The sequence below is a fragment of the Leptosomus discolor genome, chromosome 1 (genome assembly GCF_034619465.1).
Source record: "Leptosomus discolor isolate bLepDis1 chromosome 1, bLepDis1.hap2, whole genome shotgun sequence".
Classification (NCBI taxonomy): domain Eukaryota; kingdom Metazoa; phylum Chordata; class Aves; order Leptosomiformes; family Leptosomidae; genus Leptosomus; species Leptosomus discolor.
The window spans coordinates 201,664,563-201,680,791 of NC_141391.1; the positions used below are offsets into that span (position 1 = coordinate 201,664,563).

General features: G+C 42.9%; 1 protein-coding gene across 1 annotated transcript in view; it reads right to left on the reverse strand.

The window, feature by feature from the left end:
- GRAMD4 (GRAM domain containing 4) overlaps positions 1 to 15,992 on the reverse strand; it is a 54,155-nt gene extending 38,163 nt beyond the window's left edge. The window contains exons 1-2 of the mRNA XM_086473800.1: positions 15,816 to 15,992; positions 3,480 to 3,600 (exon numbers count right to left, since the gene is read on the reverse strand). Coding sequence (XP_086329926.1) covers positions 3,480 to 3,600; positions 15,816 to 15,977 — 283 coding nt within the window. The 5' untranslated portion in view covers positions 15,978 to 15,992. The remainder of the gene's footprint in view (positions 1 to 3,479; positions 3,601 to 15,815) is intronic.
- Positions 15,993 to 16,229: the final 237 nt, after the last annotated feature.

Sequence of the window (16,229 nt, forward strand, 5' to 3'; positions counted from 1 at the left end):
GATTTTAAATTAAGCTTCCTGAAAATATCCAAAGTATCTTAAAAATCAATAGCTTATTGAGACAGATCCCCTTCTCAAAACATCAAGTGGGAAGTTTTCTATTGCTAGATGCACTTTGGCCAGCTTAAAAGTCAATGCTGCTCTATGAATTTTCAGAAATTTCAGAGACTAAAAATGCCAGAAGTGTTGCAGAATACATCTGAGATGAAGGGAATTGCAAAATTTTGTCATTATGGCAGGAACTGTTTTCACTCCCTGTTTTTGGCAGAAGTGAAACAGGCTATAAACATTTTAACGTCTGGCTCGGGAACAGCAGCAGGCTCTTCCAAGGCTTTTATGTTACTAAGCTGAGCAGGGAAGGGCAGGCTCCACATGGGGCTCCCAAAAACTCCAGCCTCGTTATACAAAAGGGTCAGACTGCTGTGCAGAGTGGAATGCAAAATCCTTGTGGGAGAAGACACTATTTCCTCCTAAAGCTCTTCATACTCACATGAAGTTTCTTCAATTTACCAGTTCATTACTAACCCCCTTCTCTAAGTCACCTGCTTTGTTTACTCTTAGCTGCTGCTACCACCACCTCTTCCCTGAGCTGCTAAAATTAGCATAGCAAATGGCTTGAACATCCTTGAATGAGAATTAGCTAATACTTCACATAAAGCATAGGATGCATGGGTGCCTACAAAGCACCTTATAGCACAGGGACTGGAATGCTGGTATCAGCATAACTGCCCTCCATAACCAGGCACAAACAGTAATGGGAAGGTGCAAACCCAGAAAGATACTGCCTATCATTTTGTCTTTCAAATGTAAGAGCAGCAAGCAAGTTTTTATTTCCTGACTAGATACAACCAGATTTTGAAATGGAAGCACTAAAACCACTACTAACCTTAGCATATTAACCCAGCTGCCCCCATTCAGCAGTTGCTTGCCCAACCTAAACCCTAAGCCAGGACCAAGGCAATGTTCATATGCGTTAAAAACAAGTTATACAAATACACAAAGTCCTTTAGAAATGGACAGTTCTGATGGCGACAGCTCCAAGACAAAGCTTTTTCCGTCCATGTGCATTTGGAGGTCCATCAAAGCTCTTTGCACTTTTCGTTCAGCAGGCACTCAAGCCTTATTCAGCAGGAACCCACCCCAACACCAGTCTCACTAGACCCAACACGCAGGTTTCCAGCATTTCTGCACTCAGAAGGAGCTACTAGATCACAGAGATTAAGAGCATTCCCGAATAGACAGGAAAAGCAACTTTAGCCCTTTCAGCTGGAAGAGTCAGATGATCCCTCCCTTGCTTAAGACGTCATTATCCAAGATCCCTTCCTCCATGTGCCTCATCCTCCTGTCAGTCTGCAGCTTAAACCCCTCACATTTTATTTGCATTTACAGCTATGCAACACGCCAAGCAATTCCTCTCCATTTTCACTCCTCTGGATGTTTCAACTACCTCTTTGCTAAAGAAGAGATTAATCTGGCATTTTAAATTAAGGTATTTTCCCTTTACAGACAACTTCTTGTCTCCAGTAACTACTTGCTCCAGATTACCTCTGCAGCTTGTAGAGGCTAGTTAGGCTTGGGGTGTGTTCCACTGAAAACTACTCAGCCAAACTACACCTTTTACTTCTGCCTAACTAACGACTGAAAGGAGCTTAGAGAAGACTAGCAGTTTGCTCTTCCTCTAGCCAGGCCCCTGCAACTACAGACCCACACTGCCTCGTAGTTGTGTTATACATAATGTATAGCTGGGAGGAAATCTCTCCTCTGTAAACCTCCTCGATAATAACACACCAATACAAATAAGAGGTATAGAAAAGGCAAAAATAAAGTCAAGATGAAGCTGACAATGATTAGAAACTCAACACACTAAAAAGCAAATCCATGGAACTTTAAGTATTTGTCCCACATATTAGCAATTGCTTTGATTTCTGCACACCTAGCTAGAGGAAATGGAGTAAGAGGAAGTGGCAAATGGATTATGTAAAAATACAATTTTAGCAAGGTGTCCTTAAGGAATTCTGCAATTAAAAACAGTATGCAAGCACAGCTGAGTGACTAGCCTTCTTAAAAAACATCTATTGCAGCAATAGGATTTAAAAAAATAAATGAATTAAAATCAAGCTTTCTTCCAAGGGCAAATTAAAGGAAATAAACTACACATTTCAAGAATGTTTTTCTGATTGCTATCAGCTCACTTTTGGGAAGAAAAAAAAACAAAACCAAAACAAACCCCAAACCATTTCTAGTACAAAAGGATCCAAAACATTAACTCAAAGAGATGAAGGAAGAAAATAGAAGAATACAGGAACCATATCCAAAAAGTGAGCTCCTACTTCACTCCTACTGATAAACATAGTTATGTATTTCAGCCCAATATTTGAAGGCGGTGGGTGGGTAAGGGATGAGCTTCATTGTGCTTATTTCTCTAACAGTTTATCATTCTTTCTCTTGTTTTTAAGTATACAGTTGCAATCAGCTTACCAGGACAAAATTATAAATGCAGCTAAAGCAAACCTCAGGCTCTGGTAAAGACCTCTTGAGCCAGCGGTAAGGGCTGGAGTCACCCCGGACTGAATCACGCCACCCAGCCGAAGTGTCCCATTGGCCTGAACCTCCAACCATCTGCTCAAAGTTTATGTGAAAGGTGAGCTTTGTTATCCTTTACCTCAGAGTTTGCTACAAAGGTCTGTGCAAAGGAAAAAGATTCATCTGAAAGTGGTAAAACCGTTGATCATAAGGGTCTCAAACTACAGCATCAACCTGAGCAGCAAAAATATTCACAAAAATGTGTGCCCCACATGGTTATTGTAACCATATACTAAAGACTGAGAAGGAATTCACTAGCCAAGGAACTGTTTGGGAACCATATCATGTTTTTATAGGAAAAACCATGTCCTAGTTCAATACAGAAAACAGCTCTGGGAAGTCCTACTGTTTCTAGTACACATCAGATTACATCAGGAAATCAGAAATGTCCCATCTAGTTTAAAAACCAATTTGATAACAGGAGCTTAAAGCAATATATCTTTGGGGATGGAAGGAGTATGTGGTAACACTGCAACTCACCAGTAATTCATATACTGTTAAGAGACACATGTTTTAAGACTTATTACTTGTTGAAACAGCTGCCAAGGAAATTCATTGGTTGCCCATTCAGAAATCTCTTCCTTCTTACAATTACAACTAGACAAAAAACACCTATTACAACCACATTAAGGTGATGTCAACACCAAGACTCAACTAAGCAGCTTTTGTCATATAGTGAGGTATACTCTGAGGAATGCAATGAGGAAAAGAGAATATTCAAGTGACCCAGAAACCTTGGGAAAGCTTTCACATTCCTCCTAGAGAAGCGTCAGTCCACGTGCTATCCACGCATCGGCACACCTCAAAATTCTGATGTCAACTTCTCTAGTTCATAGAAACCTTATTTCAGCAGGCTTAAGCCATTCCTTTCCGCAAAGCATTAATTTTATACTTACGTAAAAAGTGTTTTTCCAGTAAGGCTATTTCCAGGTGACCTTTGATCTCATTCAGTCTGTCAGACTCCGTTCTGTTAAAATCCTGGACTCCTGAAGCCATGATGATGGTCCCTGGACCAGCCTATAAGAAAGCCAGAACACACTGACAGCTCAGGGGCACATTTTTTTTTGTCATTTAAATACATCAACTTCCTCCTGGGGCAGTAAAGAAACAGCCACATGAGAAACATGCAAGCACCAACAACTCTGCACGCCTCTTATTCAGCATTAAATTACCAAAATAAATGAGTGAAAGCTTATCAAATGCACAGCGTCTCTCCCATGTGAGTTTACAGAATGCGCTTCTGCAGACTTCAGGGAGTTAGAGAAAACAAAGACATTTTTCCCTCCCTTACCAGTTCTGCTGCATCATCATTTAGCCTTTCTTCTGCTGATTTGGAAAGCATATTTATACTATCCCTCTCCTCTTCCCATTAAATTAATGGTCAATCCAACATACTTTAAATATAAAATTGTGACGTTAGCAAAAGCAACACATTTCTAGATATTTACTAAGCTATCAGAAAATACATATTGTATATTTTAATATCCATTTATGGAACGTGTGATTCTGAAGACCGCTTCTCTCTGCAAGGAAGGGGTCCCCCACTCCCAGCAGAGCCCAGTTACTGCTGAAGGATGCCACTGGTGCCCAGAAGCCCATCCTGGCAGGCCGGAGATTCATGATATTGTGTCTCTTGACAGATTTACAAGCACTCCTCGAACAGACTCAGAGCTGGAAATACTGCAGAATGTAGGAATTAAAGAGCAACTTGATTAGCAAGGAAGAGAAGTGACAACCACCACCTCCACAAAGCGAGCACAGAAAAACCCCAAGCCCACACAGCAGAAGGCAGGTGATGCTGTCTTTCCCTCATAAAGTGGGCATTTTCAGATAGCAGGGGAAAGGGTGAGTAAGGGCATCTCCTGGGTAATGGTTGTTCAGGCACTGCGTGCAGCCCCCACCAGGTACAAAAAGTCTGTCAGTGAGAATTACAGGACCTTCTCCAACAGTTTATACTCAAAATTCAAGTGCTAGGTACTTCATCTCAGAAGCCTACATCTCAGAAATTATCTCAAGGCAAAAAGGGATTTATTTACCTACCCTAACCATTCCCCCACCCCTTGTTTGAGCCCTGAAAACATACAAGAACTGTATTGCTTTCAAAAGTCAACTTGCATACATTTAACCATGGCAGCTTAAATTACATACATACAGAAACTCAATTAATCTACAAAAGAGTTAATTAAAAGGCATTTCCTATGTTTCAGAAAAGACGAGCAGAAAGCTCACCGACCACAAAGCATTTTCACTGTTAGGAATGATCTGCACTTTTAAGATAAAACAGTGTGGAGATAACTAATAAATACCTGTTCTCTTGCTTGAGCTGAACAGATGCTGAGTTTAAGCCTCAGAATTTGTCTATACAGACAAATTAGCACTCTGTAGGCATTTACTGCACGGCGTTTACCTGGCACCAACTCCCCACCTGGGTTTGCTCAATACAGTGCCAAGCAGAGATGCTATTTCCAGTCCCAAAAGCAACACACACCCACACAGCACTCTGCCAACACTGCTGGCCCCGATGAGGAGCAGAAGCCGTTAGCTTAGCAGCAGCCCTGTGCTGCTTCCCATTTTGGAGCCGGCATGAACCACGCCATAGCAGAGACGGACAGACCCCAGGGCAGTCCTCGCATGCGGAGATACAGCACAGCATCCTCCTCCTCAGGCTTCACATTTCCCAGTCACATCTGCCTTCAGCCAGAGAGGTGTAAGACATGGCATTTGCAACCACTCCAGCCACTGCTGAAGAGTAACAGCTGCCTGTTTTCAGATAAGGATGGGATGGCAATTAACCTCTGTGTTGATTTCTTATCTATAGAGCTGGGTCATTTATTTACGCTGCAAGACTTAGTGTTATCACCTGCCAGACACTTGGAAAGCCTCAAGGAGGATGGTGTGGCTGAAGTCAAACAGCAGCACCCTTACAACACACCCTACAGGCAGGCACAAGGAAAGCGTTATTAAAATACAGATTGCTGCCCAGGCATCACAGCATGGCTTTCTGTATCGTATAACCACATCTGGTACTAAGGGACAATTGCTGCTCCCAACAGGCAGGAGTTCATACAGAGCTGTCTAAAGAAACAGTGTCACTGCTTAAAAAAAAATAAACCAATAAACAAATAAAATCACATACAGCACAAGATGCTGTGCTCATCAGGAAGGCACCCAGGCTCTGCACATCAGCCCAGTGCTTAGACAGCACCTGGCTCCTGCTCAACCAGTCCCCAGTCCCCAACCCCACACACTGCGGCAGGGACAGGAACACAGAGACTGAGGTGATGGAGGAGAGGAAGAAGAAAGGGGCTAGCAAATATCTAAGCATATTCAAGTTTTCATCCTCACTGAAGATACTCAAGATACTTCACCCAGAGATGAGCTGTTTCAGAAATCCATCTAGAGAACCAGCTTCACTTCAGCTACTTTAGGGATGTTAAGTCATTAATTAAAGCCCAGGATACCTTGACTGTGCCTCTTAGGAAGAAGGAAAAAGCCAGAGGTGCACAGCACTACGGACACTGATAGAAGTTAACAGAACTCATTCTGAAAGTTTCCAAACGTGTGTAACCGCCAAAGCATTGGATCCACAGTCTGACATCAGCTGATGGGTTAAAAATCAGGAGGTACACATCATTAAACCACAAAAGGTTAAAATGACCTTCTAAGAGGAAAAAAAAAGGGAAAAAACCCACTAAGTTAAAACATAAGGCTGTTTGTTAAGAATACCAGAAGTGAGATCATGTAATTATTGTGTAGTAATAAAACGCTTTAACCAGAGTAGTAAGATACACAGTGATACAAGGTTGGCGGAAAATAAAGCACCCAATTTCCAAAATTAGTGACACCACATTAATGAATACAACTTGGAAGTGTTCAGAAAACTGAGCATGTCCAGAACAGTGATACAGGAGACATTTAAGCAGATGGTTCTTTTGTTCCAGAAGTTTTTTCCCCACACCAACACATCTCATTCTGTCAAGAGGTGTTAACAGGCTAAAAAGATAAGAAACAAGGTCTATACATTTGCTAGAGGTCAACTGCCTGTCTCTGAATTCAAAAAGTACGTCTGTCTGAAGTTAGCATAACTGACTCAACTCACAAGTTAACAAAAAACGATCTTGTATTAATTCCAGCGTTAACTGGGTAAAGGTTTCTCCTTTCTGCTGCCTCTGTAGGCTAGTGCTGGACCGCAGGCTAGATTAACTACATTGTACTGTACAGATGCCCTTTCTTGCTTCTGACTCACACTAAAAGCCTGGAAGCCTTCCACAGATTTCTGCTTTTCCTTCTGCCTCTCTAGCCTTGACAGTATTTGACACAAGAGTCCTCTTAAAATGTTGGCAATCACTATTACTTAGTGAAGATGGTGCACAAGGCTTGGCAATGCCTAGGAAGCCAGCAAAATGCCAGAGTTGAGCGTAGAGTCAGAGACAGAGGGGTTAAAGGAGGATTTCTAATGACGACATATTGCCTCTAACGTACTATCAGAGTTGCTGCTGCAAGCCACATCCAGCTCCGGATCTGAAAAACCACATCTCCCCACAAATGTGTTTTTCAAGCCATCTGCAGTACAGGCTTTTCACAACAGCACCTCCCAAACTGAGAGCTCTCTGCCCCTTCATCCGGCAAGTCCTGCGATTTTGTTCTGTGCGCTGAGCACCGACATCACTGTTGCTGTACAGCCATAGAAAAGGCTTAAGTCACTTCTTAACTGAGCAGCTGTGGATCTGTCCTCTCCACCTGCAGCACAGCACATCTTCAGCATCACACAGAAATGTACCTGGCCAACTCTCTCCTTTTATTCTACTTGCACAATACTGTATGTGGATGATTTTTCTCTAGGAATATCTACCAAAATGCTGGTCTCATTTCCAAGTTCTTAATTAACTTAGAGAGGAGTAGTTCTCAAACATGGAGGACGGGAAGCAGCGAGGACATGGCATGTCAAGGCCAGCGGCATAACCATCCACCCAAGTCATTCCTCACAGGGAAAAGGTAGCTTAAAATACAAAATTTTAACTTGCATTTGAGCAGCAAAGGGGGTGTGTGTGGAAACTCTTCAGTAATACAAAAAACTACAGAGCTTGTCTAGAGAGGTTGTAGCCTCCCAAGTTTCTCAACTGATACTTCTTTTTCTTACTTCAAATTACAGAAGGGTTCCCCGTGGCTGCTGCATTTACCTGCTGTAAGGACAGGGAAAACCCAGCAACTCTGCTCAAGAACAAAGACATCTGCATGAACAGTTAATCCCTAGTAGCTATTCTTAGAAGCATACCCATATTGGCAAGTTCCTAAAATACAGCTATACTTTACATAAATTTAAAAAAAATCTAGCGCTAGCTAGGTTTAGAGACTTTAATATCTTAATTGTAATGTTTGCATCATGCTTTATACCTTCCAAGCATCATGCTTTATACCCTCCCAATAATCGTAAATGAGGTGACTGATACAGAGGCGTTAAAGGTTTTAATTGACATGTTTCAGGAAAAGCCAAACTGTACTGTAACAGCAATTAAATTAATGTTTTCTGTACCACAATAACTCAGATTTAATCCTAGCATGCTGGCAGGGAACTTGCATAAGTGGATTAGACTGCTTTCAGTACAACACGCCAGATATAAGAGCACTTTGACTTTTAATTCTCACTGCCAGGTTAGTGCAGAACATCCATGAGTTTAAAAAAATTTGTTCTTTCCCACTTCTGCCGAAGGGGATGCGATCCTCCTGTACCGAGTTCATTCATATACTTGTACATAGTACTGAATGTTTTCTCCCCTTTTATAAAAATAGAACATTTGTCACATTAAGAGTACACAAATTCATCTATAGCACAGAATAACAAGATGTAAGTTAAAATGAGGCAAATCAAGCCAAAACTGACAAATACAAGGGTAAGCTAGGATTTTCAGGGCACGGTTCCCCTCCTGGAACATTTGCATCTTAGCAACTCAAGTTGCTGGAGCAATGTTTCAAAGCTTTTTTAGGTGCAGAATTGTAGTCTAGCAGTAAGGAACCCATGTTGCATCTACAGAATAGGAAACCATGATGGCACTGAATAAAGGGGACTTCAATTACCAAGCCAGCAACATTACCTGAATTTCCAACATCACAACAAGACAAATGCTAATATGTTCACTATTAGGAAGTAGGAATGGACCAGGTTACCCTCTCTACCTATTTCACAATTGTGTTTTTTACAAAACAATGCAGAAGTAACAGTGCTGCACACAGTGCTGAACGCCCTTGCTTTAAAAAAGCAATGAAGCACCTATGGTAAAGAGGGAAGGGAGATAGAAATCTGGGAAGCCATTCAGGAACTGAAAGAGATGCTTAGCAAAGAGTTTATTTGTTAACCAACACTGCTGTCTTGGCAATGATCCAATCACAGCGTCCAAGTACCCACAGAGACCCAAGAAAGTACCTGCTATCCAAGACATACCTGGTAGTCAGGGCACTTAAATGAGAGGGGTGAAAGTACCCACACAAGCAAACAGCCAGCCTGTAAACTGAGACCAGATCGGTTCAAATTAAAAGACACCTTTTGAACAAAAAGTCTCAGAAACCACTGAGGAGAATTCAAAAGAAAACAACAAAGCCTTCCAACCCTACGGCCCTCCTACCAGGAGCTAGCTGTGTGCTTTAGCCAAACACAAGTTAGGACGTTTATTACTGAACTAAATAGGTAAAGCTCCCAGTTTTAAGATAAAGAATGTAAGATGGCCTCATCTGGCCATCCTTTCTGTTCTTCCACAGGATGTAAATTTTGCATGTGCCACTTCAGTAAGACACGTGAAGTGTTGGGACCAAGTCCCACTGCTGTATTGGTGGCCTGGGACTGAATGTTTCATGTTGGAAAGGCAGCAGCACTTCACTTGTTGGAGGTGTGCAACAGAGGATGCTCCTCTTTGCAGATGGTCAGGGGTTTGCAATCACAAGCTTTTACAACAAGGCTTTTTACTTTAAAACCTCCATTTGTGGCATGTTTTTGCATATGCTTGTCAAGTTCAGACACATACATAAGGAAGAGGCACCTAATGTGCACATTTCTAAGTGCACTACATACCCTTGAGGCACAGTACAGAAGGGCCTTTCATTCAGTGACTGTGCTGTACTGTTCTAATAGACAGAGATCTTTCTTTAATGGCTCTGTAATGATTAATACACCAGACTGGGGGGAAAAAAAAAGAAGAAGGAAAAAAAAAAAAAAGTAAGTTGAGAGGGGCAGAGATGAAGCCTTTGTCAAGGGAATGGCTGACAGTGGAGTCAGAGACATCTGTGTATTGAAGATGCAGATAAGGGGACCAGGACTCAAATTTTGCATGCCTGTGTTCAGTTCCAAGCCACCAATCTTGCTCTTTCAAGACCGTGAGTTCTGTACTCAGATTTTAATAGAAACAGTGAAGCAACCAACAGAAGTCAAAGCACAGTACAGCTCACATCTACCTGAAAAGACATGCAGCCTAACTTGAGTTTATGCACAAGGCTTGCACTGACTTTTGTATGTTTTCAGCAGTTCCCCAAAGGTATTAAACAGGAAGAAACCAACAAGATTTGGTCTTCTCATGATCAGTGTAATAAAAGTACAATACTAAGTTGCTTACAGAGCCTATAGAAGAAAATCACCCTGTATAAGCAATTTAATATTGGAGTTTTAGTCACTGAATTAAAAACAATTCAGGCACAATTCAACCATATTATCTCAAAGAAGAAACAGAGCCGTAATTCAGAGTCACCCTGTTCACACAATCTCAGCCACTATTTTAATATTGACTTAAATATACAAGCACTACTTTCTATACTCCCCGCACCTCTGCAACACAGGGGGTTATTTCTTCTCCCTTCATTTTATGGATGGGCAGCAGGGCTTGGTGGGCAGATGTCTGCGACAGCCAAGTGCTAATCCTCTAAACTTCCTATCTGAAATTTATCCCTTATACGTCAGACCTCTTTCATCACACAGGTTTGCTTATTTGCTCGTATCTGTAAGACTGCAGCTGCTCTTAGGCTGTTCCAGCATCACACTGGGTTTGGAGCTCCCAAACATCAGGAGCAGGGCAAAACAACAAGTCTGATGCTGTTGCTGCTTTCCTCTCTTCCTTTCTCCCATGTTTTTAAAGAGCTATACTCAACTGTATCCCAAGGACTTAGATCACAACAGCCTACTTAACAGTATGTAATCAGTCAGAAAGCAAAGTGTTTCCCTTCAAATTACCTTCTCAGCACACAGAGCTCAACAATTTGAGAAAGCAGAGACCATCACTGCAGATGCGCAACCGTAAGACTTTATAATTAGTCAAAATTGCGGGTTTATCTTGCCATTCCCTCAGCCATACCATCCTGGAGCTACTAATCTCCTAAAGAAACACAGAAAATATTATCTAGGGTTTAAGATAGATCTTTCTATAGCCCCTAGCTCTGCCATCCAGATCCTTCTGATTAGATACAAAGGGTATTCCCTGGTCTCTACACATAAATATAATGCCGTAAGTTTAATGAAAATAAACCAGTATTTACCTACAAAAAAACCCTCCAAAAACATCATGTTGGAAAGGCAGCAGCACAGATTAGTCCCAGTATACACAATACGTACATCTTAACAAATGACAGATGTCTTCAGTAAACTACGAGCATTCAACAGACTTCCTTTATGAGGAACTTGAGGATTTTCACATGATAGACATTTTGTGACCGAAAAATGCTCTGTCCTTACCACTTGTTTGTTCCATGATCACAGGAAAAAAATTCTGGCAAAAGAGCCCCATATAAGCAGGATTGTACGTGATACCATACAAGTCCACTCAAATTTAAAAAAAACTAATAGCAACAGAACAGGATACAAGCTGCCAACCCCAACGGAGATGCTTAAGCATATACAGTTTGAAGTTCTCTTAGTTTAACACTTGCAATGAGCAAGCCCTGTGCTTCTAGCAATGAGCTTTCAAACAACAGCCTGACCACATTTTCGGGATAAAAACTGCACAGTGAGTTTCCAAATAGGGTGGTACAAATTCTGAATTCCAAGGAAGGAAGTCTGCTGCCTCCCTGGGGCCAGGGTCAAGGAAGTAAAAAGAAAATCTACCCTAGTTCATCCCTTGGATTACTAGCTTTTATTAATTTTTCAAGTAGATAGTGATGAACTTAAGTCCACAGGCAATGAAGAGAGACTTCAAAGCCCTGGGTCATCTGGTTAAGGGATCAGGAGCACAAGTAGTGTTCTCCTCTATCCCACCAATTGCAGGGAGTGATGAGGGTTTTGTCAGGAAGAGCCATCAGATGAAATCTTGGCTTCGAGCCTGGTGTCATCAGAAGAACTTTGGGTTCTTTGAGCATGGGTTGGTCTATAAGGCACCTGATCTGCTAGCAACAGATGGGGTTAACTTGTCTCAAAGGGGGAAAAGGGTCCTGGGACAAGAATTAGCAGGGCTTATAGGAAGAGCTTTAAACTAGCTTCAAAGAGGGATGGGGATGAAACCAGGCTTGCCAGAGAGGAGACTGGATGCGGAACATTGGTGCTCGTGGGTCGGTGCACTGCTGTGTTCTTTCAGTCTGACATCTCTGTTGAGGTGGGGGATGGTGACCCATGCAGCAGCAAAAACACTAGGCTTGTTGATAAGGTAGTAACCGTGGAAGCGGCTGAGAATGGTCAGGCAGGAATTAGGGCTTCTCCTCCCAAAATGGTGGCAGGATCATTAGTTCAGCTGAAGTGCATCTATACTAATGCACACAGCATGGGCAATAAACAGGAGGAGCTGGAGACCATTCTGCAGCAAGAAAACTGTGGTATAGCTGCCATCATGGAAACCTGGTGTTATGACTCCCACAACTGGAGTGATGCAGTCAATGGCTACCAACTTTTCAGAAGGGACAGGCAAGGAAGAAGAGGTGGTGGGGTGGCCCTTTATATTAGGGAGACATATGAATGCACACAAATTAATGACTGTGATGATAGGGTCAAGTCACTATAAGTAAGAATCAGAGGAAAGGCAAACAAGGCTGATATCATGGTGGGAATTGGTTACAGACCACCCCACCAGGATGAAGAGGCGGATGGAATATTTTGTAAGCAGTTGGGAGAAGTTTCATGATTGCTACCCCTTGTTCTCATGGGGGACTTTAATTTTCCAGATATCTGCTGGAAATACAATACAGCAGAGAGAGAACATCCCAGAGGTTCCTGGAGTGTGTGGAAGATAACTTCCTGACACAGCTGGTAAGGCAGCCAACCAGGGAAGATGCCCTCCTGGACCTGCTTCTTGTGAACAGAGGAGATCTTGTGGGAGAAGTAAAGGCTGGAGGCTGTCTAGGGCATAGCGATCATGAAATGATAGAGTTTTCAATCCTTGGGGAAGTAAGGAGGGGGGTCAGTAAAACTGCTGTCTTGGACTTCCGGAGGGCAGACTTTGGCCTGTTCAGGAGACTGATTGACAAAGTCCCTTGGGAGGCAGCCCTGAAGGGTAAAGGTGTCTAGGAAGGCTGGACATCCTTAAAGGAGGAAGTCTTAAAGGCACAGGAGCAGGGTGTCCCCATGTGCCGAAAAATGAGTTGGTGGGGAAGAAGACCAGGCTGGCTGCATAGGGACCTTTGGCATGATCTCAGGAACAAAAGGAGAGTTTACGACTTTTGGAAGAGGGGGCAGGTCTCATGAGGACTATAAAGAAGTAGTGAGGCTATGCAGGGAGAAAATTAGGAGAGCCAAAGCCCAATTAGAACTTAAACTACAGCTGTTAAGGACAATAAAAAATGTTACTATAACTACATCAACAACAACAGGAGGGCTAGGGAGAATCTTCCTCCTTTACTAGATAGAGCGGGAAACACAGTGACAAAGGATGAGGAAAAGGCTGAGGTGCTCAATGCCTTCTTTGCCTCAGTCTTTAGTAGTAGAACTAGTTGTTCCCTAGGCAGCCAGCCCCTTGAGCTGGAAGACAGGGAGGAGGGGCAGAATGTGGCCTTCACAATTAAGGAGTACGTGGTCAGTGACCTACTACACCACTTAGATGCACACAAGTCTATGGGGCCGGATGGGCTACATCCAAGAGTACTGCTAGAGCTGGCGGATGGGCTCACCAAGCCTCTTTCCATCATCGACCAGAAATCCTGGCTAACTGGGGAGGTCCCAGTGGACTGGAGAATAGTAAATGTGACACCCATCTACAAGAAAGGCTCAAAGGAGGAACTGGGAAACTACAGACCTGTAAGTCTGACCTGAGTGCCACCGAAGGTCGTGGGGCAGATCTTCAGTGCCATTAAGAGTCATTTACAGAACAACCAGGTGATCAGGCCCAGTCAGCACGGGTTTATGAAAGGCAGGTCCTGCTTAACAAACCTGATCTCATTCTATGACAAGATGACCCACCTGATGGATGAGGGAAAGGCTGTGGATATTGTTTACTTTGACCTCCATAAAGCCTCCAATTCTTTCCCACAGAATTCTAGTGAAGAAACTGGCTGCTCATGGCTTGGATGAGCATACGCTGTGCTGGGTAAAACACTGGCTGGACGCGTGGGCCCAGGGAGTGGTGATCAATGGAGTTAAATCCAACTGGCAGCTGGTCACAAGTGGTGTTCCGCAGGGGTCAGTACTAGGGCCATTTCTGTTTAACCTATTTATCAATGATCTTGACAAAGGGATAGAATGCACTCTTAGTAAGTTTGCAGATGACACCAAGATAGGTGGGAGTGTTGATCTGCTTGAGGGTAGGGAGGCTCTACAGAGGGACTTGGACAGGCCGGATCAATGGGCCGAGGCCAACTGTATGAGCTTCAACAAGGTGAAGTGCCAGGTCCTGTACTTGGGCCACAACAACCCCCTGCAGCACTACAGGCTTGGGGATGACTGGCTGGAAAGCTGCCCAGGGGAAAAGGACCTGGGGGTGCTGCTTGACAAGTGGGTGAATATGAGTCAGCAGTGTGCCCAGGTGGCCAAAAAAGACAATGGCATCCTGGCTTGTATTGGGAATAGTGTGGCCAGCAGGAGTAGGAAAGGGATTGTCCCCCTGTACTTGGCATTGGTGAGGCCCCACCTCGAGTACTGTGTGCAGTTTTGGGCCCCTCACTACAAGAAGGACATTGAGGTGCTGGAGAGAGTGCAGAAAAGGGCAACAAAGCTGGTGAAAGGCTCAGAGAATAAGTCTTATGAAGAGCGGCTGAGGGAACTGGGGTTGTTTAGGCTGGAGAAAAGGAGGCTGAGGGGACACCTTATTGCTCTCCACAACTACCTGAGAGGACATTGTAGAGGGGTAGGTGCTGGTCTCTTCTCACAGGTAATTAATGACAGAACAAGAGGGAACAGACTCAAGATGCACCAGGGTAGGTTTAGGCTAGACATTAGGAAAAACTTTTTCACTGAAAGGGTTGTGAGATGTTGGAATAGGCTGCACAGGGAGGTGGTTGAGTCACCATCCCTTAATGTGTTTAAAGGTTGTTTAGATGTGGTGCTTGGAGGTATGGTTCAGGGGTGTGCTTGGTAGAGTAGGGTTGATGGTTGGACTTGATGATCTCAAAGGGCTTTTCCAACCTGAATGATTCTATGATTCTAAGTCACATTCTAGAACACAGTTAAACAGACAAATCTTAATTTAGATTGTAGCACTCCGAGGTCAAGGATCCACAGCCATTTTTTAACAGTAAAGTTAAAGGTTTTTTTCTTTTTAACCAATATTTAACTCTTCCTGAAACAATGTCTTTTAAAAAGGTCTGTTTAGGTGCTTCTGCTTACAAGCACCAAAAAGTTTTAGCACCTGAAGAGTATTGTTCACCTCCTGCATAGGTTTAAACCAGCTCTATAGCATGGAAGCATTACTGGATACAACACTGCAGTGAAGAACAAGGAGGTGTGACCCTCTTAACTCTAATGAAGCCACCAGAAGTCTTATTCGTACAATCCTGGCCAGTGCCATTTGAGCAGATCTCAGCTCCTCAGACTTGATGTCTTCCCTTCAGATGTGTTCATTAGTAATTCAACAAAACAAATGAAAACCAGACAGCATTCCAAAGCACATCCAAGGATAACAAACCTGTCAACCCACAACATCTAAAAACAATAGAGGGAACGGGGAATCCTAATGCTCAGAAAGACAAAATGGAAGCCTATTACTGGAAGCTTATTTCCTAGTCCACAAATCTTCAAGTGTTAAACCCAAAATACAGGAACAAATAACTATTAATTTCTGCTATTTTTCTGCCTGACAACTATATCACATAATATAACAATATTTAAATCAAATACTTACAGGGTCTCTCAGCTCTTCATTGTCTCGAGTTGATGTTCGAGGTATTTTCACTGGGATTTCATCTCCACATTCAGTGTCTGAAGCATTTGGAGACTCTGCTAAATCAAGGAACTCATCTCTCTTGTGACCTCTGAACCTTATTTTGTCCAACTTCTTTAGCATGTTCAGCACTGCACTTTTCTGCTTTACCTTAACATGACGGTGAGAGTCTCTGCAAGAAACAACACACCAAGGGTACTTTAGAAAGCTTGCAATAAACCTAAATGCACACATTCTAATCAGTAGCTACTTCTAATGATCTTTCAAGGGCCTTCCTGCCACTGGAGGAAAAACATGCTGCAGCTTAGCTTTTTAACAGGCATTTTTTTCCACAGTGTAACAGATGCTTGGTTTGTTTTTCAGTAGTTGATGATT